General features: G+C 40.5%; 4 protein-coding genes across 6 annotated transcripts; 2 read left to right on the forward strand and 2 right to left on the reverse strand.

Moving 5' to 3' along the window:
• The first annotated feature begins 85 nt into the window (after nt 1-85).
• On the forward strand, nt 86-6,473 carry adora2aa (adenosine A2a receptor a). Its single transcript, XM_049763820.2, has 3 exons — nt 86-245; nt 1,761-2,408; nt 4,797-6,473. Exons 2-3 carry the CDS (start codon nt 2,071-2,073, stop codon nt 5,770-5,772), a joined length of 1,314 nt encoding a protein of 437 aa, XP_049619777.1. The 5' UTR covers nt 86-245; nt 1,761-2,070; the 3' UTR covers nt 5,773-6,473.
• Nucleotides 6,474-8,245: 1,772 nt separating this feature from the next.
• Nucleotides 8,246-11,096, forward strand: LOC125994726 (uncharacterized protein C22orf15). Of its 2 annotated transcripts, XM_049764172.2 has the most exons (5): nt 8,246-8,479; nt 8,596-8,682; nt 8,985-9,107; nt 9,390-9,461; nt 9,560-11,096. In XM_049764172.2, exons 1-5 carry the CDS (start codon nt 8,455-8,457, stop codon nt 9,718-9,720), a joined length of 468 nt encoding a protein of 155 aa, XP_049620129.1. In that variant the 5' UTR covers nt 8,246-8,454; the 3' UTR covers nt 9,721-11,096. The 2 variants fall into 2 exon arrangements, with proteins under 2 accessions (XP_049620129.1, XP_049620128.1); XM_049764171.2 differs by lacking the exon at nt 8,246-8,479 and having other exon boundaries at nt 8,495-8,682.
• Nucleotides 11,097-11,902: 806 nt separating this feature from the next.
• LOC125994716 (gastrula zinc finger protein XlCGF57.1-like) lies at nt 11,903-17,041 on the reverse strand. Of its 2 annotated transcripts, XM_049764149.1 has the most exons (3): nt 16,884-17,041; nt 14,590-14,699; nt 11,903-14,426 (listed from the first exon to the last, which is right to left on the reverse strand). In XM_049764149.1, the coding sequence occupies exons 2-3, from the start codon at nt 14,690-14,692 to the stop codon at nt 13,081-13,083; spliced, it is 1,449 nt and encodes a 482-aa protein (XP_049620106.1). In that variant the 5' UTR covers nt 14,693-14,699; nt 16,884-17,041; the 3' UTR covers nt 11,903-13,080. The 2 variants fall into 2 exon arrangements, with proteins under 2 accessions (XP_049620106.1, XP_049620107.1); XM_049764150.1 differs by lacking the exon at nt 14,590-14,699 and having other exon boundaries at nt 16,884-17,029.
• Nucleotides 17,042-18,337: 1,296 nt separating this feature from the next.
• Nucleotides 18,338-21,632, reverse strand: LOC125994717 (gastrula zinc finger protein XlCGF57.1-like). The gene is made up of 3 exons (XM_049764151.2): nt 21,383-21,632; nt 20,239-20,348; nt 18,338-20,075 (listed from the first exon to the last, which is right to left on the reverse strand). The coding sequence occupies exons 2-3, from the start codon at nt 20,339-20,341 to the stop codon at nt 18,742-18,744; spliced, it is 1,437 nt and encodes a 478-aa protein (XP_049620108.1). The 5' UTR covers nt 20,342-20,348; nt 21,383-21,632; the 3' UTR covers nt 18,338-18,741.
• Nucleotides 21,633-21,698: the final 66 nt, after the last annotated feature.

Below are 21,698 nucleotides of genomic sequence, written 5' to 3' on the forward strand. Positions count from 1 at the left end.
TGTCATCAAGAGATAGGCCTACATCTGTCCACAGAGCAGGCTTTTAGCTGCTCCTTGGCTGAACAACAAACAGCCACTCATCACGCTGCATGTAAAGAGGGTGTGCCTCTTCCGTTTGAGTGATGATTAAAAAAAAAAAGCAAAAGCTGACGCTATTGAACAGTAATATTCATGTTGAGAGCAGGAGTCGGCCGAGATAAAGGAGACAAGAAACTGCATGGACAAGAATTAAAGAATTAAATCAGGTATGTCACTTTTATTGATAGGTTCATTCAATCTGTTGGTTAAACTTTCACAGCAAATACAGCAAACATGATATTTGCAGGTTCAATAACTCCAGCAACGACGTGCTATTTTAGTAATTTATTTTTAATTTAATTTCAATAATAATTATTCTGCTATTTTGTGCTGTGAGGATTGGATGAACATGTGAAAATGTACCTAATGGAGTGTCCGAGAAACGTCTTCTAAATTTAGTTGGGGATTATTTATATATATATATATATATATATATATATATATATATATATATATATATATATATATATATATATATATATATATATATATATATATATATTGTCCGTAAATTCCCAATATTGCACAGCCCCAACTTTATTTTATTCTAAATGATGACACTGTAAATTCAAATTTTGAGACAGAGTAATTGTTAAGAAGAGCATGTTTCACGGATAAACCGACAAAAAAAATACAATAGAATGAAAGAGTGCTTATCACAAGTGATTGTGCCAAAAACATTTGCATTTATGGTGTGGTGAACCACATTGAGAGGCAGCTTGCTTTTGTTCCTATCCACTTCCTATGGTAGACCTCTTGTTTCATCTCTGTGCAACTCTGCAAGTTGAAGTAACTTTGCTTGCCATCCATGTAGTTGTTTTTGACTTGTGTCCATAAATGGACACACACACACACACATTTGAATATTGAACATTGAGTACCGTAATTTCCGGACTATAAGCCGCGACTTTTTTCCAAAATTTTTAACCCTGCGGTTTATAGTCAGGTGCGGCTTATATAAGATTTTTTTTCGTGATTTTTTTCATGACTTGATCACTTTTATACACTCGTGAAAAGGCTGTGGACCACTGTTGTGCGGTATCTTGAAGAAAAAAACAACAACAAAAATACTATTTTGAAACACTACTATGGCTGCTGCTTATTCTGGCTGTGTTGCTTGTGACTATTATGAGCTTTAGTAGGAATGCACGCTAGGTGACCTGCGTCAAAGGGCTCTAAACCCTTTCTCTTACTCTGCCATGTGACTCAGAGATTACACAAAGCAGTGCCGCTGTTTGGACCATCTGCATTGTATTAAAACCCAATCAATCAGCATTTAAATTCAATTCTTCTGACATTTTGCTCACCAAAAACAAGTTGTAATGAATGTAAACTTTTAATGCATTTTACTCAGAAGGTTACTTTGAACCCTGAGGATTAAATGGCGGCGCGGCGTATTTATGGATTTTTACGGCTTTCTGTATACTGTCTTTCTTTGTAAAAAAAACCTCCTGTGCACGTGCGGCTTATAGTCCGGTGCGGCTTATGTAAGAAAAAAAACCTAAAATATCGCTGAATTTTAGGTGGTGCGGTTTATAGTCCAGTGCGGCTTATAGTCCGGAAATTACGGTATTTGTAACTATCATCATTTTGGTATTTCTCTCCATACTGCATATGTCATGCAAGCTCGTGTGGTACACTTCCTTCATTGTAAGAGCATTTCTTCCTTCTCTTCTCTGCAGCAACTGAATGTTCCATTGGTGTGCGTTGCTGGTAACATCTCACCCCCTCGAGAGATTCATGGGAAAAATCCACAGAGGGGAAGGACCTGCACGGATCTGGAGAACAGAAGAGCTTGTGGTGGGAGAGGATGCAATTGATGCTGTCTCATGTTTTCAGCAGTTTGAATTGATCAAGCGGGAATGAGTGTTGGCGTTAGATGCCGAAGCTTAGAGGTCAAGATGCTGAGCTCAGTGGTAGCCAGGCCGTAACTATGGTAGTTGAGGTGAGGCCTCCTCCCTCCTCACTGGTAAAATATCCTCTTTTCTCATCATGCTGGAAAACCCCGCCGCCTCTGGCATTTACATCACGGTGGAGCTGCTGATTGCCATCTTCTCCGTGTTGGGCAACGTGCTGGTCTGCTGGGCCGTGTTCCTCAACAGCAACCTGCAGAGCAACACCAACTTCTTTGTGGTGTCACTGGCTGTGGCTGACATCGCCGTGGGCGTGTTGGCCATTCCCTTCTCCATTGTTATCAGTATTGGCTTCTGCTCCAAATTCTACGGGTGCCTCTTCATTGCATGCTTCGTGCTCGTTCTCACCCAGAGCTCCATCTTCAGTCTGCTGGCCATTGCTATGGACCGCTACATTGCAATCAAGTTACCTCTCAGGTCAGTTTTGGTTCATCTCCTTGATACTAACACGGCCCCAATTGCTTGAAAAGCTGCTGCGCGTCTCTGTTGGTTTGGAAGCTCTGAATGTAGTAATCACATTTCTTTAAATGTAGCTATAAAGTGAACATTATGATGGTAATATATGAAATAAAGTTGAAATAGAAAAGGAGTATTCTCAAATGAACACTTCTTCGTTTTCATCAATTACGACTGGCATTCAACCTGGTTCAGTTTTATTAATCACAGTAAAAGTCAAAAGCCAAAATACGGACGATATTTTGTATATTGTCAAGCATGTTTTTGACAAAGGGATTTTTGGTTCACATTTGTTGTAGTAAATGTGTTAGTTATATATCATGGGTTTATATGAAACAATGATCATTAAAACAAAAGGGGACCAACCAGCATCACAAAGTGCTTTAATGCCGACTTTCAATTAAATAAAAAAATAAATAAATAAATGCGTTTGAAAGGATGTAGAGTTGAACCTAATATGTTTTTTTAATTTGGTAAGTGGTAACATCTTTATTTTAGTTTTTTTAAATGTAGAGTTTATTATAATATTAAGAACATGATGCCAAAAATTACATCCATTTTTCAGAGTTGCATTTTAGGACTATGACTACATTCCCAAATGTTACCAACAGGTAAATTGTCAAAAGCACTTTTTTTGGTCATTATCTTGTGTCATGTTTAGCTGAAAAATATCTGCTCAACAATTAGGAACAGTATTCATTTCAACAATATTTATTCAACATTTTAGTCGTTGATGGTGATGTCGGCCCCAGGCAGGAGTGTCAATAACACATATGTACTTGACAGCGCAGATGTGACATTTGAACCCTCAAGTCACAGCTGAGTGTGGCCAGAAATGGCACCCCCCAGGAGGCCGTGTCTCCTCGGAGCAGTAAAATGCATTTGGCTCTAATTGTTTCCGCAGACTATATTAAAAACTCGTTCCTTTGCATGTCCGTGAAGGTATTGTTGGGACACATTTCAACTGTGACCTTTGTAACGTCTGAGACCACATTGTGTTTCCTGTTTCCAGGGCACACGCATGCACGCACGCACTGTTTCACACAACTGAAACCACTTGACAGCATCTCCTCCTTTGGCTTTTCTTGCAGCGGAGGAGGGCTGTTGTTTTGACATTTTGCACTTTAACATCTGCAGAATGTGATCGAAACAAACCGATCGTTTCAGCTGCTCTCCCACACTGCGGCATGCTCCCTGAAAATAGAAGTACTTACAGACTTGTTTGTTTATCCCCCTTTCCCCCTCTTTAAGCCCAGGAAGAGACCTTATTGTGATTCATACCAAACTTAGACATTTGGAATGACAGCGCTGTCCTCAGCAGTTCAGAATCAATATTTATCAAATAACATGACGCAAGAGTAAAACACTAAATGATTAGAGACGCTGATGATTAAACAGAGGCTGAAATACTACATGAAATACAGTTCTCTCAGAAAAGGAATCATGGTTTAGTTTATTATTATGAAAAATTCTGGGCAAGATTTCAAGATGCATTTAATGGTTTTAAGTATCTGAAATGTACCTAAAGTTTTTGCATGTCAATTTAATAACCTATTTTAAATACCCTTGATTTGAGTAATTCATGATGAATGAAAACGTACGTATACTCGTTCAAAAGTACTTTAAGCACATTGGATTTATTAATGCCGAGTACATAAATCTGTCATTGTTTATTCAAAACATATTTTGTTTATTCGTGGGATTTATTAATGCCGAATACATAAATCTGTCATTGTTTATTCAATACACATTTTGTTTATTAGTTGTAAACTGTCACTTGTAATTGTTTCATCTACTTTGGACTGGGAAATTTACAGCAGCACATAAAGTTTATTGTCATGTTACTTACGAATTTCTGTGACTGTGCGGCCAAGAGAAATTTCACAAAATTAAGAGACTAGACCTTTGTGTGTGTGCAATACATTGACAGAAATCGTATGGAACGCATATTAGAATGTTGGTTGTAGATTTTAATCAGTCCTTCATATGCCTAGCCACTCACGGCGCTAGACAGGCAGCCATGGGGCTACGACCCCTCCCCCCCGAAATATGCAAAGATGCAAATAATAAATGTTTATCAGTGTTTTCTGATAATTTTTTTAATGGTTTTTCAAAAGATTTTTTTTGTTTTGTTTTGAGGACCACCTAAGATAGCCCCCAAAGAAAAAGATTCTAGCTCCGCCAGTGGACCTGGCTGTTCCTGACTTCCTGCAACTCTTCATCCATGCAGACATCTGATGATGATGATGATGATGATGATGATGATGATGATGATGATGATGATGATGATGATGATGATGATGATGATGATGATGATGATGATGATCAGGCTGTTGTCTCCCATTGAAGGTACAACAGTCTGGTGACGGGCAAGCGGGCACAGTACATCATCGCCGTCTGCTGGGTTCTCTCAATTCTCATCGGTCTGACTCCCATGATGGGCTGGCACAAGTTGTCTGAGAAGGAAGACAGCGATTGCCCGCCGGGTCTGATGACGTGCCTCTTTGAGGGGGTGGTCGTTATGGATTATATGGTGTACTTTAACTTTTTTGCCTGCGTCATGATTCCCCTGGTGCTGATGCTGGCCATCTACCTGTGTATCTTTATGGCAGCTCGCCACCAGCTCAAGCTCATTGAGGTCAAAGTGGTTCATGGTGAAAAGTCACGCTCCACTCTCCAGAAAGAGGTCCAAGCTGCCAAGTCTCTGGCCATCATAGTGGGCCTGTTTGCCGTCTGCTGGCTGCCCTTACATATCATCAACTGCTTTACTCTTTTTTGCCCCGAGTGTCACCGTCCGCCGCTCTTCATCATGTACGTGGCCATTATCCTGTCGCACGGCAACTCGGTGGTCAACCCGTTCATCTACGCGTATCGCATCCGGGAGTTCCGGCAAACCTTCCGGAAAATAATCCACCGCCACATCTTGGGTCGGCAAGAGCTGCCGGAGAGAAGAGGCAGTAAGCGCAATTCGCTTTACAGCAGCTTCACCGACTCCATCAGGCTCAAGGCCAACGGCCTCAGCCTTGACCTGTGGTCTGAGCAGGGTGACAGCATTTCCGAAAACTCCGCTCGCGTCTCCCCTGTCGGAGGCGGTCTGTTGGTGGTATCCCAAACACCACTGTCGCTTGTCGTGCCTAATGGTCCCAAAGTGGATCCCATCAGATTGACTCAAATACCCACGTGTCATCAACGGCATTATTTGGCGGCATCGGCGGGTGTGGAGGAAAGTAAAGAAGCAGAGAACCAGAGTGTCACGCAGGTGGAACCACAGCTTAACAGGCTGAACAGGGAAAGCAGCCTGAGCGAGCTGACTAAAGTGTCCTGACACGCACAGCGCAGTCATCACCATTACTCTGGTCAAATGTTTTTTTGAAATCCTTGTGTATGCCGAACAGCTCTTGAAACCAGCCACTGATGTGCCGTGACAGGTATTAGTCATCATCATCAGGGGTGGTGCAGAAAATTATTGCGAAACATATTTATTTCCTATAAATGGTGTATCTTTGTTCAGTTTATCCTTGGCAGTGATGCATGGTGACAGGCACAATAATGAAATATTAAACAATCTGTGTTTAATATTTTATCTTTGTGTTGTCTTCCTCTCTTTTCTCTAAAACAGCTCTGCTCTTTTTCTTTTGACAATGCATTTACTGATTTTTTTTTTTTTTTTGAGCCATAAAAGCAGTCTGAGGGAGACCTGTGAGCAAAGTTACTTGGAAAGCTGTGGTTTAAACGCAAACAAAAAACGGATGTGTGAGTGACGTAGAAATAGAAAGTGTAGTCACTCAGTCTGATGATCCAATATATAGTAACATATTCAAAAATCCAAAGTGGCATGCCAAGCTGGTAACTGTGTAAATTGTTTTGAGCCTCTCTAAAGTGTGTTTTCTTCCAATTTAGGAGTGAAAGACATTTTCATACCCCAATCAGGCAATTATGTTCTCGCAAAATGTTCTTGTCATGTTCATTTCATGATACCTTACTGTTGTCTTGAAAGCAAAAATAAAAAAATGATAAACACTCTCATATTAAATGATTACATTTGTTTCGGGGGAAATGATTTATTTGCAAAATATGGCACGGTTCTTTTTGAGGGGAGTGTGAAGATGAAAAGAGACACTGGTTCGTATTTACATTGCATCACGCAAGATCCTAACTTTATTGAAATTGGGGTTTGCGGTTGGACTCATCTCTCATATTAGATTTGGAAAATCTGGTTTACTCATCCTGGGAAAATCATATTTAATCGGTCAGACTATCTTTGGAGCTCTTTATTTTCCCAGCGTTACTTTCAGTTCCCCTGTGAGTTCCGGTTAGAGGAGTCAGGACCTACTTCTGTTTGAAATGTTCCCCGGGGGGCAAAAGTACTTTTCAAACATTTACCACACAGACTACCAGGGTCTTTGTCCTCGGTTTCTATTTGGATGGGGTTGCTCAGAGGGGTAAAATGCATCTCATGTTGCAACAGTAAAACATAAGGACAACATTTTTGCTTGCTGCTATTCACCATTCAGAACAGGGGTGTTAAACTCACTTTTGTCGCGGGCCACATCATAATCATAGTTTCCTTCGAAGGGCCATTATGACTGTCAACGCCATAAATTATATACAGTATAGGCCACACAACAAACTGATGAATATCACATTTTGAAATAAGAGACGAGTAAAAACTGATCCAATATTTTATAAAGATGAATAGTAATAAAAATTTCTAGCAATACCTTTATTTTGTGAAATGAAGACAATTTGTAATTGTAATATTGACACGTGACGTTGATGCACAATTTGTCTTCGCGGGCCACAAAAAATGATGGGGCGGGCCATTTCTGGCCCCCGGGCCTTAAGTTTGATACCTATGATTTAGAACTATATCAGACAAGCTCTCAGTCGTTCAACACATTTAATAAACATGCTGTAAAATGCAATGCGTGATTACATTTCACACTGCCTGCCCTACACTCTTTTAATTTCAAGATCATGATTTGGGTCCTCTCTAGAAAATTAGAATGGTTTGGCCACCACGCAACCTTCCACAATTTTGTTCATTTGTACCATTTTCGCTGAGGTTCGTCATGGAACAGTGCTCGTGTACACATTGTGAACAACGACTGCAACCTCGCCCGTACTTTCATTACAACTCCCTGCTGAGTTCAACTATTCATTGTCAAAAGGGGAAACCGCCAAGCAAGACTTCGCCTCTCACCTACCAACACTGACACCTGCTGGCAAGTTTTGCAAAGTACACCTAATCTGACACTGATCAGTATTTAATTAGAAATAGAAGTTGTACGTTCATGTGTGATTGATTTTTTATTTGCTGAATCCATTTTCTACACCGGTTCAATTCAATGCACTCACATCTTTTAAATCAAAATTGATTTTCCGATTGAAGTAATTTTTGGTACACCAGAACACAATTTTACTTATTTATATTGATTTATATAAAACTGTTGCCAATGTTGCATATGTTTCAGTATGTTTCATCACACTTCATCCTCTGCATTACTTCCAATGATTGTTCTGTGCCGGAACAAGGAAAGTGGGCACTACAAATTTAGACACATACATTTCTATGCTTAAGAATAAGATTGCTCAACTAGATTCAACTTTTTTGTTCAGAATTTTGTGGCAGACCATAATATATGGCTCTTTCAGAGTGCAGAGTGCCTTTCTGTCTCTGTGTAGAAAATCCATGGAGACCGACCACAGTGATCCCCCCTTTTCACGCATTTAACAAGATCTGGATTTTACGGGACGCGATGGTGCAATGCATGTGTGTGTGTGTGTGTGTGTGTGTGTGTGTGTGTTTGCCATCTTTGTATCTCATTCATACAGTGTCTCCTTGCAAGCTGAGTCTTTGTGTGGACCACAAAACCGATTTAACAGCCTCCATTGTTGACCTCTGCATGTTGGTAACTCCCTGGTCCCTTTGACATAAGCACATGAGGCTGGAACCTGACAAGATCTCAAACGACGGAGGAAAATAAGCTTTGAATCAGAAGGAGAAATGTTTGTCACCGTCCTGTTTGGAGGTTAGAAATATTCACATTGCCTATATTTTAGCCTACTGTAGTCATCATTGTTTTATTTGTGATTCTGTACATATGTTGCATGTACCACTTACAATCATCTTTTTTTTTCCTTCTAGAAAGCAAAATGGAATTGTTTAACATCAACTGCAAACTGATACACTTTGTCCACAATTTAAAGGAGCGCTGTGGTGTGGACTTGAATGGTATTAATTAATGCTCTTATCAGTTGTGTGACTATTTTCTGGTTCTTGCAACAACCATTTTAGTCATTTGTAAACTCACTAATTAACTTTATTTGCATTTTGGGCTTAACAATGAGTAAAGGTACACAGTACAGAAAAAATACTTGTGACCTGATAGTATGTTTCTTCTGTTTTTACAAAACACTGCATGACATTCGCAGAATGAAACGTGAAAAGTAACAGCATACAGGGAGAAGACAAATATAGTGATTTTCAAAACCAATGGGTGTATTTGACAAAGACGGTGCTGTTGTGTCCGACAGAGTGTGTGGACCTGATGAGCCGCAACGGGAGAGTAGTGAATTTAGAAACCAAGCAACTCAGTGTGGATCTGGCAAGCGGCCTGCTGGCAGAGAGACAGCATTATGTCCTCCTACAAGTTTGTCGTGAGTCCTCCTCACCCTCCTGTTCCTTTCTGAAGAAATACAACCTCATATCAGAATCTGGAAACATATTTGGCATCATAGTTTGAGATGTTACACAAAGCAATTAAATCCCTCTGGGATGCATTAAAATGGGTGAATTTAACTGTTTTACTCAGTTTCACAAATTACAGTGTTGGGTTGACCTCCCTTATAAATTGAGATGTATCTTATCCCTCCCATTGATTTTGAAGGACACAGTACATACTAACGCGACTCAAATATACGTGTACTTTTTCACTTTAGGAAATGATGATGGAGACCAGAAGTATATTTCCCTCTTACGCAATGTCGGCCAGAGTCATCCGGAATTAAAAGGTGATTTAAGCTAGCAAGTGATCGCCCCCTCTCTAAAAAAAAGACAAAAATAATCGTATTAAAAGTACAAACTGAATTTGGAAATGATTTCTCTGCAGAGCCGCTGAGGAAAGTGTGCAACCCTGGCCAAGAGCCAGCCAAGAAGGTCAATTCTGTACGGAGAGGGCACGCACGCAGGAGAGCTGGAGCAAAAACATCTGTCAATCGTGAGCACGGCCAACATTCATCCAGCAACCGTCTCACCTCTCTTCATATCTGAGCACTTATCCTGCTCAGGGTCATGGATGAAGCTAACTCTTACAATTTTGTTTGTAAATGTTTGTAATGTTTTGTTTTCATTAGTGATGGATCCGGCAACACCGATGCGTCGGCGCATGTGTCGAGCTCATAGAGCGAAGCCCCGTTTCGGTGCGCGTATCGTTTAAAAAAAGTCACGTGACCGAACGAACAGCAGCGTAGTCTGTCACGGAAGCAAGCCAAAGCTCCGTTAAAGGAGGCGCATTTCCAACGGGACGGATCTGTCAAAACAATATCTAATCTTTTGCGGTTCATCCTCGAAGTTATCAAGAATTATGGAGCAGCCTCAAGTCAAATACTGGGGCAATCAAAAGACCCACTACACTGCACTCCTGCCTCATCTGATGTAGACAAACGGAAGGCGATACGCTTCTGATTGAGTTTTTAGACCAGGGGTGGGCAAACGTTTTGACTTGCGGGCCGAATTGGGTTCTAAATTTTGACCGGGGGGCCGAACCAGGAGCAGATGGATGTAGTGTTTGTGTGAAGTAATATAAACGACCTGTAAAGATCATTGCATAAAAGGTTTTGGCCTTTAGTAGGTAGTAAAGCGTGGATATTAAAAAAAAGTTTTTTGAAAACAAATGCATTTATTAACAGCATTAAAAAAAAAAAATCCCTAAAAAACTGCTATCAGTAATTCTCATAAAATACGACACTGTTATTATGAATAACAGTCTCCATCACTTCAGTGCCTGCAGGTCAGATGAATGAAAGATGTTTATCTTATGAGATCACATCAAACGGCAAACATTCTGACCAAATATATCATCTTGAAGAATCGGTGAAAGCATACATCTAAATAAAGTAATCAAAACAGCAACACGGTGAGGGGTATCTGAAAATCAGAGCAGAGTTTTAACTCACAAACACCTGGTAACACAGGTGAGGAAACGGGAAACACTTCCTTAAAGTAAGCCTTAAGAACTTTACAGGTTAAGATTAGTCACAAACAGGTGGCGCATCAATGTCCTTGAGCATCCTGCATTGTTTGAAAATGAGAATGGTCGCTAGTTTCAATCCCTGCTATTTGTACAGATCATATTCAAAATGCATTTTTTTACAACAAACTTGAGAGCCTCCCCTTCATTTTCAGTGGGAACAGTGTTGTTGGTCTCCCTTTTTTTGCTAGTGTGTCATAATCTGGAGTAAAATTTGTTGTGGCAATTCTTAGGAGAGATCCGAGGTGTTGGTCCGTTTACCTAGATCCGTGACGGGTTGATGTTGATGTTCATGTGGCTGAACGTCACGTCGCGTACGTCGAGCCAAATTGGCCACTCTTTTTAAACACTCGGCACTCAGTGTCCACCTTGCTTTTCCTTGGGCGACTCATTTTAATGGAAGGATTCCAGGGGAAGGTTTGTGCGTGCGTGGCTTTAGCGTAAAACTGTATCCGAAAGCGCGGCGCGCAAATTACAAGAATGCTGTCGTCACAGCCCACGCTCTAAATTTGGCACTGATACAAATAGAACGCGAGTGCGCCATTTCCGTACTACTGAGTACGTACACGCACTTGTGAGTGGGTACCGAGCTTTCTGACACGGCTTCCGGTAGTAAATGCGCAGGCGAGTGGTTCCCCATCTACTTGGAAAACGCAGTCATTGCAGGCAAAAGGACCGGAAAAAAAAAAAGGTTTAATAATGCAATTTATTTAGGGTTGGCGGGCCGGATTAAACGGGCCGCAGTTTGCCCATACCTGTTTTAGACCAAGCGCGGGTTGTCGACGTTGTGATGATGTCATTTGAGTGTGGTCCCGGACGGCCTCTAGCGAAGGACCGTTTAATGTTGTTACCCAGCAAACAAACCAAGGTAGCATGCAAAAGTTTTTTTTTTTTTTTTTTTACGTTTTCCACAAAAGAAAAAAAAACTCCAATAGATTTTAATAACATACTAGCGTGCGTTTGTCGTGTGTGTTAACACTAGTGTTAACTAGCCAGAGCTCTTTCAGCCACTTGTGCGTCATTGACGCCAGAAGCAGCCTTGGCGCTTTCCATCCATGTGCTTCACAAAAAAGTAAAGCTTGTGATGTTTCATACGCACACTGTTGGCCAAAGCCTTCATTATCAAAATTAGGTCTGGTATTTGTATATGATCTGTTTGATTATTTTGAGATTAATGTCGTGGTATTAAATGAACAAATGATATGCTGTTTATGATACTTACTTTACTTGTCGTAAAATGTTGGGAATTATTCACATCTCAAGGATCTCCATTTCTTAATGTCAGGTTCAACGTGCTAACTGAATATCTGAATAAAAGAAAAGGATCAGCAGACAAAAAACAAGTGAGGCAGAATATTGAGTTTTCTCGCGAGGAGTGAGATACAGATTGCTTTCTACAATCTGACTACACTAAAAAATCTGTTTACACTCCTCGCTCTTTTTGTTTGGAATGCCCTACCCACAGTGTGAGACGATTAGCCCCTGAGGGTAAGGGGGAAAAAAGATTGCGGGCTTCGTCTCGTAAGAAAAGAAACAAAAAGTAATGCACAAAGTGTTGCGTGCAGATATGGCTATATCAGCAAAACAGTTTAAGCAATATTCCGAGAGATAAAGAGAGAAAGTGACGTTCTTTAAGGAAGATCAGAAGGCTCATGACGCATCGTTTGACGTGTTGTTTTCATGCTCTTTTCTGGTGGACGCTGAGATGTTAGTAATATCTTGTTTGACACAACCGTCATCTCGCCCCTGACCCAGCCGTAATCCTTCTGTTCTGTTGCACAAGATAAGAATAAGCAAGGCAAAGCAGCAAGCATACTGAGCAGTAACATTATTAATAAGTACTCATTAGAAAATGCATGATAACATATATATACAATTTTTCTAACACTTACGGTGCATCACATAACACGTCGTCATTTGTCATCGTTCAATATCATTCCACATAATTCCATATGATTCAATACTTCTTCACGATTTCACATTGTTCAATGTCATTCCGTACAATTTACTCTCATAGTATTTCATGATTCCAAGGCATTCCACATGCTTTTATATTTTGTCAGTCAGCATTTCCACACAAATTGCTTCATCTATTTTTACTGCAGAATGAAAAGAATTGGCCTTACTTTTTCCAGTGCAGAGAACAGGGTTGAATCACCGCACAATCACAAGAAAGGGAAAAAAAAAAGTCTTGCTTTTTTCAGTTTTTTTTTTTTAACAAGTCTTGACACCCCAGTTAACTATATCATCATCGATGCAAAAACTCATGAAGAGTGCTCAAATAGAAGGTGAAACCTTCACGGATCATTGTTCATCTCCCCAACACACTCGAAATTCTCAATAGAGACTCTTTGGCAAGTGATTGATTGAGCAGGCAACAGTTAGGTGTGGGCTACTGTGTGCTTGATTAAGCTTTCCTTGTAAGAGAATTTTTGGCCACAAACTGAGCAGGAAAAAGGTTTCTCGCCAGTGTGGACTCTTGAGTGCCTTTTTAAGCTTGCCTTCAATGAAAATCTTTGGCCACAAAATGAGCATGAAAAAGGTTTCTCGCCAGTGTGGATTCTTATGTGCGTTATTAATTGTCCCCTCTGTGTGAATGTTTTAGCACAAACTGAACATGAAAAAGGTTTCTCGTCAGTGTGGATTCTTGTATGATTTTTTAAGGTTTCATTCTCTGAAAATCTTTGGCCACAAACTGAGCAGGAAAAAGGTTTCTCACCAGTGTGGTTTCTTGTGTGCCTTTCTAAGTTTTTCTTGTGACGGAATTTTTGGCCACAAACCGAGCATGAAAAAGGTTTCTCGCCAGTGTGGATATTTGTGTGATTTTTTAAGTATATCATTTGCCTGAATTTCTGGCCACAAACTGAGCATGAAAAAGGTTTCTCGTCAGTGTGGGTTCTTGTATGCAAATTTAAAGCTCCCTTCGCTGAAAATCTTTGGCCACAAACTGAGCAGGAAAAAGGTTTCTCACCAGTGTGGATTCTTGTATGAAGTGTTAGACTATGATTCGCTGAAAATCTTTGGCCACAAACTGAGCATGAAAAAGGTTTCTCGCCAGTGTGTTTTCTTGTGTGACTTTGTAAATGTGTCCTCTGTCTAAATTTTTGGCCACAAACTGAGCATGTAAAAGGTTTCTCGCCAGTGTGGACTCTTGTATGAGTTTTCAATTGTCCCTTATAAGAGAATTTTTGGCCACAAACTGAGCAGGAAAAGTTTTTCTCTTCTGTGTGGATTTGCATGTGTCGTTTCAAACGATGGTTCTTAGCAAAACACTTCCCACACTGAGAACATTGCCTGTGTTTGTTGTGAGACTCATCTCCAGCAGTAGCAGCAGGAACATGTGACGACACATTTAATCTATCTAATGGTGGCGCTGCTCGTGATCCTCCACAGTGGTCTCTATCACCTTCTCCGGTCATTGGTTGACTTGAGCTGCAGCTTGGAGGCACCACCCCTTTGCTCACCTCCTGTTGACCCTCATCTAAACTCTTCACAGGAGCACCAGTCAATGGCATCTTGCAGGTATCCTCCTCCTCCTTCTCTTTAATGTCGCAGGACTCCTCAGCCTCCTCTTTACTACAAGGCCACTCAGGCTCTTTTTCCTCTTTTATGGTGCAAAGAAACTCCATCTGTTCATTGAAGTGATGGACCTCTTTGCCCACATCTTCCTCTTTAATGCGAGTGCGCTCTGGCTCTAGCTGCTTCGGACGAATAGCTTCACTGATGTCTGCAAGACAAGATAAACACATATGAAAGTTACAGTTGAAGAGAAGCTGGTCAAACCCATACAAGGACTTTTTCAATCTGCCTATCACACATGATTTTGATCGAATTCTACTAAAAATAAACACTGGGAGATGATTCATAATAAAAACTAGACGTGTACTAACCTGCTCTGCGTAACACAACATAAGGCTGCAGCCAAAGATGTTCTTGTTGTGGACGACTACGGTCGTTTTCCTCCACATACTTTGCTGTGGTCCTTGCAGACATTTTCACACTGCAATCACAACACTTGTTCAATGATGTTTGGCTAATAATGTCTTTTGGGCAGTGGCAAGCGAGTTTTTTCTTGAAGTAATGGAATATAGGTTAACCCGTATTTTTATCCCTTATTGGCCCAAATAGATGACCCCCACTTTTTCAAGACTCAAGTTTGAAAAAAAGACTTATTGAACACCAAATTTAAATTTTTATACAGAAAATAATCACATCTGAAACTAGCTATAATATCAATATATTCGAGAGAAAGCGCATGTTATTTTGCCTCATTCAAATCGTGCAAAAACTGTCTATCACATCTTAATATTTGAACATTTAAATATGTAAACTAAAGTGCAATCACATTTGTAAATGAATGGCTTCTGGTTTTTGAAATGTAATTAAACCAATCTACTGTTATAAGACAACAAAATTGCAATATCTGCATTAACCATCAAAGTGAAGTCTAACTGTAACTTTCTGTAGTCTTGAAACAAATCTTGTTGGGTTGACAACATTTATCTGAAATCAATCTCAGAGACGGTAGGTCTTTTTGGCTTAGCGTTTTCTTCTGCGCAGAAGGGCGTAGCCCAGACACACACAGCAAGTGTGGATGAGATCCGCGCTCTGCTCTGAGTTTAGCCGTGCCTTTATTGAGAGAGAAACAAAGGGGCAAGTGTACATGGTCGAATAGGTTTCCAGACAGGAAGAACATTCCATAGTTATATCCCATTACCACAGAACACAGGGGGTACTCTTACGGACGGGGCAGTATGGACGTCTCATGACCATTAGCTCAACAAAGATGTAGTCTTTAGTGCCTCTGGGAATACATTGCTGTGCCGTACTCATGACTTCAACTTAAATAAGACCTTTGTCCGCTTCAGCCGTCCCATGACAATCTCATGATCTGCACATGTCTAGCTAACTGTGGGGCTTATTGTATAGCGCGGCTAATGACTGCCATATGCCCCCAAGTCATTTTCACGAGGCCAGATGGTCACATACTGCGGAGAATCTTGCACACAAAAGTAGTTACATAGAATCCAATGATAAAGAGAATATTTCTCCCAACACCCCTCTTTTTAATGTTATGGTTGCCCTGGTTACAGAGGCGTTGCTACACTAAGGGAGGGGAGATTGTGTCTGTAGCAACGCTGATTAGCTAAAGAATGTAGTGTGGTGTGAATTAGCACTTCATTGTTGGCTCGTCCTCGACTGTAATCAAATACCTTGAAGCACGTTGATTGCCGCTTTGCTGTGGAACAAATGCAACTAAACCTTTGCTAACTTTATTTACTTGGTAAATTAACACACAATAACAATAAGTAACTTGTCCTAAACACTTCAACACACCTTAAGCAAACGTGAGGTAACTGGTATGCAGTTCCTTAAACAAACATTGAGTAAATATGGGATAACTTTTATGCAACTACTTCTAACTGTATATAACCCTTAACAAAGAAAAACAGGTCTGATAAACTACAATCTATGAACCAAACCTACAGGTAAATGAAAAGGAATGACGTTCCTGTGAATCAAACAAAGAACATGTCACCTATGAAAATAAGCCCTGCCCATTGTTAGTGAAGGCCTCTTACGGGTACAAAAACACACAGACAACATAAGGACAGGAAGGATACAAATGGCTGACAGGGATCAAAAGACATCCCTATCACTAAAAAGGAAGAACCTAGATCAAAGGAAAGATAAACTCGTAAAGGCGAGGCCTCCAAGTCTGGCAGGCCAAAGCTTCACTTAAAATTATTCCAACACTAACCAACTGTAATCTTTGTTCATCGACGGACATCTCAAACAACACGCAACGGATGTCAACTTCAACTTGTTTTGTTTACAACGTGAACTTAAACTAACCCAATACACAACACGACACATCGGACTTGTTTTAGCAAACGTGCTTACGCGTTACCATCTGGTGGCATTGAGATTTCAAATCGGGAGCATGCCTGCCTGCAAGCATCACTGCTAATCCTCGACTTTGAGTTTTTCCACAGTACAGTATTACTCTTAGTACAGGCAAGAACCAGCACGTGATGATGGCTCATTTGAGATCGAACATTCGTCGAGGATAAGCTAATATCTACCATGCAAATGAAAGCGGACTGCACTTCTGTACTGCAAGCAAGCAGTACTACAAATAAAGTTACAAACATGATAACTTAGGCCCATTGTCGTAACTTACCTCGTTCGTCGCTACGGTTGTCGTGTCGCTGATGTTACTGATTCACCACATAAATTGCGTGTTTATCTGATGCGGCCGCTCCTGTTTGAGTTTTTATACTAAGCACGGTTTTGTCGCCGCTTTACTTCCTACTACGTAACGATGATGTCATTTGAGTGAGGTCCTGGGCGCCCTCTAGCGAAGGACCGTGGGACGTTTAATGTTGTTGCCCAGCAAACAAGGTGGTGTGCAAAAAAAGTTATTATTATTATTATTTTTTTTTTTTTACGTTTTCTACAAAAGAAAAAACCCAACTCCATTAGATTTTAATAGCATACTGGCGTGCGTTTGTCGTGTGTGTTGTTTAACGCTAGTGTCAACTAGCCAGAAAGCTTTCAGCCGCTTTTGGGTCATTGAAGCCTTGGCGCTTTCCATCCACGTGCGTCACAAAAAAGTAAAGCTTGTGATGTTTCATACGCACACTGGTGGCCAAAGCCTTCATTATCAAAATAAGGTCTGGTATTTGTATATGATGTGTTTGATTATTTTGAGATTAATGTCGTGGTATCAAATGAACTAATGATATGCTGCTGTTTATGATACTTACCTTACTTGTGTCGTAAAATGTTGGGAATTATTCACATCTCATGGATCTCCATTTCGTCACGTGCATCTCGCGTGTCGTCCTTCGTCATCGTTTAATATCATTCCATATAATTCCATATGATTCACTATTTCTCCACGATTCCACATTGTTCAATGTCACAATTCACTCATTTTATTTTATGATTCCAAGACATTCCACATGCTTTTATAGTTTGTCAGTCGGCAGTTCCACACAAATTATTTCATCTATTTTTACTGCAAAAAGTATTGGCCTTTTAGAGAACTTATTTTTGCAAGAACAATACGGGAGACAGTATGCTCTTTTACGACGTTGTGTAAGACAGGACAAGCTAGGTTATTTATTACAAGTTACATTCCAACATAAGCATAGGATCAAACTAATCTATCAACCGTGACATATATCAACCCTAACATGGCCTCACTTTTTCTGGTGCAGAGAGTAGGGTTGAATCGCCACACAAGCACAAGAAAGAAAAAAAAAGTCTTGCTTTTATCTGCTTTTTCTTTTCTACAAGTCTTGACATGCCAGTTAACTATATCATCATCAGTGCAAAAACTCATGAAGTTTGCTCAAATAGAAGGTGAAACCTTCATGGATCATTGCTCATCTCCCCAAAAGACTAGGAATTCTCAATAGAGACACTTCGGCAAGTGGCTGAGCAGGCAACAGGGTTAGGTGTGGGCTACTATGTGCTTGATTAAGCTTGTCTTGAGAGGGAATTTTTGGCCACAAACAGAGAGCATGAAAAAGGTTTCTCGCCAGTGTGGACTCTTGAGTGCCTTTTTAAGGTTCCCTTCCTTGAAAATATTTTGCCACAAACCGAGCATGAAAAAGTTTTCTCGCCAGTGTGGATTCTTGTATGCAAATTTAGAGCTCCCTTCACTGAAAATCTTTGGCCACAAACTGAGCATGAAAAAGGTTTCTCGCCGGTGTGGATTCTTGTGTGACTTTTTAAGTTCAAAGTCAAAAGTCAAAGTCAGCTTTATTGTCAATTTCTCCACATGCCAAAGACACACAAAGAAACCGAAATTTCGTTCCCCCCTATCCCACGGTGACAAGACATGGCTCACAAAAGACAAACAAGTAAACAAGTATAACAAAAGCGTGCTGAATAAATAATGAATAAATAACACAACAATAAATAAATAGAGGAGCAGAAAAAAAAGGAGCAAGTGCGCGTACAGCAGACATTCCCGAAAATAGCGCAACAGTGCCGCACGCTACGCAGAAGGGGGTAGCGAGTTCAGGGCCCTAACAGTTTCCCTTTTGATGGAATTTCTGGCCACAAACTGAGCATGAAAAACGTTTCTCACCACTGTGGTTTCTTGTGTGGCTTTCAAAGCTTTTCTTGCAACTGAATTTTTGGCCACAAACTGAGCATGAAAAAGGTTTCTCACCAGTGTGACTACTTGTATGAGTTTCCAATTGTCCCTTCCGAGAGAATTTTCGTCCACAAACTGAGCAGGAAAAAGGTTTCTCGCCAGTGTGGGTTCTTGTGTGCCCATTTAAATGTTCCCTCCAAGAGAATTTTTGTCCACAAACTGAGCAGGAAAAACGTTTCTCGCCAGTGTGGGTTCTCAAGTGAGTTTTGAAGTTTCCCTCCAGAGAGAATTTTTGGCCACAAACTGAGGAGGAAAAAGGTTTCTCACCAGTATGGATTCTTGTATGAAGTGTTAGACTATTCTTCACTGAAAATCTTTGGCCACAAACTGAGCATAAAAAAGCTTTCTCACCAGTGTGACTTCTTGTATGAATTTTCAAGTATGCCTTAGAAGAGAATTTTCGGCCACAAACTGAGCATGAAAAAGGTTTCTCACCAGTATGGGTTCTTGTATGAATTGTTAGACTTGCCTTCACTGAAAATCTTTGGCCACAAACTGAGCATGAAAAAGGTTTCTCACCAGTGTAGACTCTTGTGTGCCGTTCTAAGGTTTCCTTCTGACTGAATTTTTGGCCACAAAATGAGCATGAAAAAGGTTTCTCGCCAGTGTGGACTCTTGTATGAGTTTTCAAGTGTCCCTTATAAGAGAATTTTTGGCCACAAACTGAGCAGGAAAAGTTTTTCTCTCCCGTGTGGATTTTCATGTGTCGTTTCAAACGATGGTTCTTAGCAAAACACTTCCCACACTGAGAACATTGCCTGTGTTTGTTGTGAGACTCATCACCAGCAGCATCAGCAGCAAGAACATGTGACGACACATGTAATCTAACTAATGGTGGAGCTGCTTGTGATCCTCCACAGTGATCTCCATCACCTTCTCTGGTCATTGGTTGACTTGAGCTGCAGCTTGGAAGCTCCGCCCCTTTGCTCACCTCTTGTTGACCCTCATCTAAACTCTTCACAGGAACACCAGTCAATGGTACCTTGCAGGTATCCTCCTCCTCCTCATCCTTTTTAATGTCACAGGACTCCTCTGCCTCCTCTTTACTACAAGGCCGCTCCGGCTCTTCCTCCTCTTTTATGGTGCAAAGGAACTTATGCTCCATTTGTTCATTGAAATGATGGACCTCTTTGCCCATATCTTCCTCTTTAATGCGAGTGCGCTCTGGCTCCTGCCGCTTCGGACGAATAGCTTCACTGATGTCTGCAAGACAAGATAAACACATATGAAAGTTACAGTTGAAGAGAAACTGGTCAAAACTATACAAGGATTTTTTCAATCTGCCAATCACACATGATTTTGATCAAATTCTACTAAAAATAAACACTGGAAGAGAATTCATAAGAGAAACTGGATGTGTACTAACCTGCTCTGCGCAACACAACATAAGGCTGCAGCCAAAGATGTTCTTTTTGTGGACGACTACGGTCCTTTTCCTCCACGTACTTGGCTGTGGTCCTTGCAGACATTTTCACACTGCAATCACAACACTTGTTCAACCATGTTTGGCTAATAAAAATGTCTTTTGGGCAGCGGCGAGCAAGTTATTTGTTGCAGTAATTGAATATAGGTCATCCCGTATTTTTGCAATAGTACCGTATTGGCCCAAATGGACGACCCCGATTATGAGACGGCCCCCACTTTTTCAAGACTCAAGTTTGAAAAAAGACTTTTTGAACACCAAATTTAATTTTTTATACAGAAAATAATCACATCTAAAACTAATTATTATATCAATATATTCGAGAGAAAAAAAACGTGTTTTTTTTGCCTCATTCAGATCATGCAAAAACTGTCTATCACATCTTAATATCTGAACATTTAAATATATAAACTACAGTGCAATCACATTGGTAAATGAATGGCTTCTGGTTTTTAAAATGTAAATAAACCAATCTACTGTGATAAAACAACAAAATTGCAATAACTGCATTAACCATCAATGTGAAGTCTAACTGTAACTGTCTGTAGTCTTGAAACAAATCTGAATAAGGAAAAACATTCCAATAAAATAATGCAAACTGCTACGGCTATTGTTGGGGAGCCGGAGGACTGTATAGGGGGTTGGCTTGGATGGTTATGCTCTTTTCGCCCCCGGGTGTCGGTCAAAACACAGGAGGGAAAGACATGGTTCAGTTTTGATTGCTTTACTAAATTATTGGCAAAAAACAAAACAAAAAATACTCTTGGCAACACACCAAACATACGTCATTGATCGTTAGTTTGAGAAACATGATAGTTTACAGAGGGCTCATTGGTTATTGGCTAGTGGATGCATACCGCAACCCTAGTCAACCTCAGTTTGTTGCAGTACAGCTTCTATTTTATTCGCCTTTTAGTCTGGTGCACCCTATATATATGAAATAATTTCTAAAATAAAGAAATTCAATGAGTGTGCGCGTTATAATCCAGTGCGCCTTTTGGTGCAAAAAATACGGTACTCACTTCGTGTCAAAGGCGCACACAATCACAGCAACATACTGAGTTGATACCAGCAACCTTTAACTTACCGCTGCGCACAAGTGAAAATGGATATAATGTTGCGTGTTTATCTGATGCAGCCGCTCCTGTTTTGAGTTTTTATACCAAGCACGGTTTTGTCGCCGCTTTACTTTCGGCTACATAACGATGTTGTCATTTGAGGGAGGTCCTGGGCGCCCTCTAGCGAAGGACCGTGGGACGTTTAATGTTGTTGCCCAGCAAACAAACCAAGGTGACGTGCAATAAATACCTTTCACCCGCGTATGCGTCATTGGTGCCAGATTAAAGAATTTTTATTGGCCAGGTTTGAGCATGCCAAACAAGGAATTTGACTTCGGTACATCT

This window comes from Syngnathus scovelli, chromosome 3 (genome assembly GCF_024217435.2).
Source record: "Syngnathus scovelli strain Florida chromosome 3, RoL_Ssco_1.2, whole genome shotgun sequence".
NCBI classification, from domain to species: domain Eukaryota; kingdom Metazoa; phylum Chordata; class Actinopteri; order Syngnathiformes; family Syngnathidae; genus Syngnathus; species Syngnathus scovelli.

Coding starts and splice junctions, on each gene's coding strand:
- LOC125994726 (XM_049764171.2), top strand. CDS start 8,559: ATGTACCACTTACAATCATCTTTTTTTTTCCTTCTAGAAAGCAAAATG. Junction 8,683..8,984: donor CTGTGGTGTGGACTTGAATG/GTATTAATTAAT, acceptor TGTGTCCGACAG/AGTGTGTGGACCTGATGAGC. Junction 9,108..9,389: donor TGTCCTCCTACAAGTTTGTC/GTGAGTCCTCCT, acceptor TTTTCACTTTAG/GAAATGATGATGGAGACCAG.
- LOC125994716 (XM_049764149.1), bottom strand. CDS start 14,692: ATGTCTGCAAGGACCACAGCAAAGTATGTGGAGGAAAACGACCGTAGT. Junction 14,427..14,589: donor TGTTGTGTTACGCAGAGCAG/GTTAGTACACGT, acceptor CTTGTCTTGCAG/ACATCAGTGAAGCTATTCGT.
- LOC125994717 (XM_049764151.2), bottom strand. CDS start 20,341: ATGTCTGCAAGGACCACAGCCAAGTACGTGGAGGAAAAGGACCGTAGT. Junction 20,076..20,238: donor TGTTGTGTTGCGCAGAGCAG/GTTAGTACACAT, acceptor CTTGTCTTGCAG/ACATCAGTGAAGCTATTCGT.
- adora2aa (XM_049763820.2), top strand. CDS start 2,071: ATGCTGGAAAACCCCGCCGCCTCTGGCATTTACATCACGGTGGAGCTG. Junction 2,409..4,796: donor GCAATCAAGTTACCTCTCAG/GTCAGTTTTGGT, acceptor CTCCCATTGAAG/GTACAACAGTCTGGTGACGG.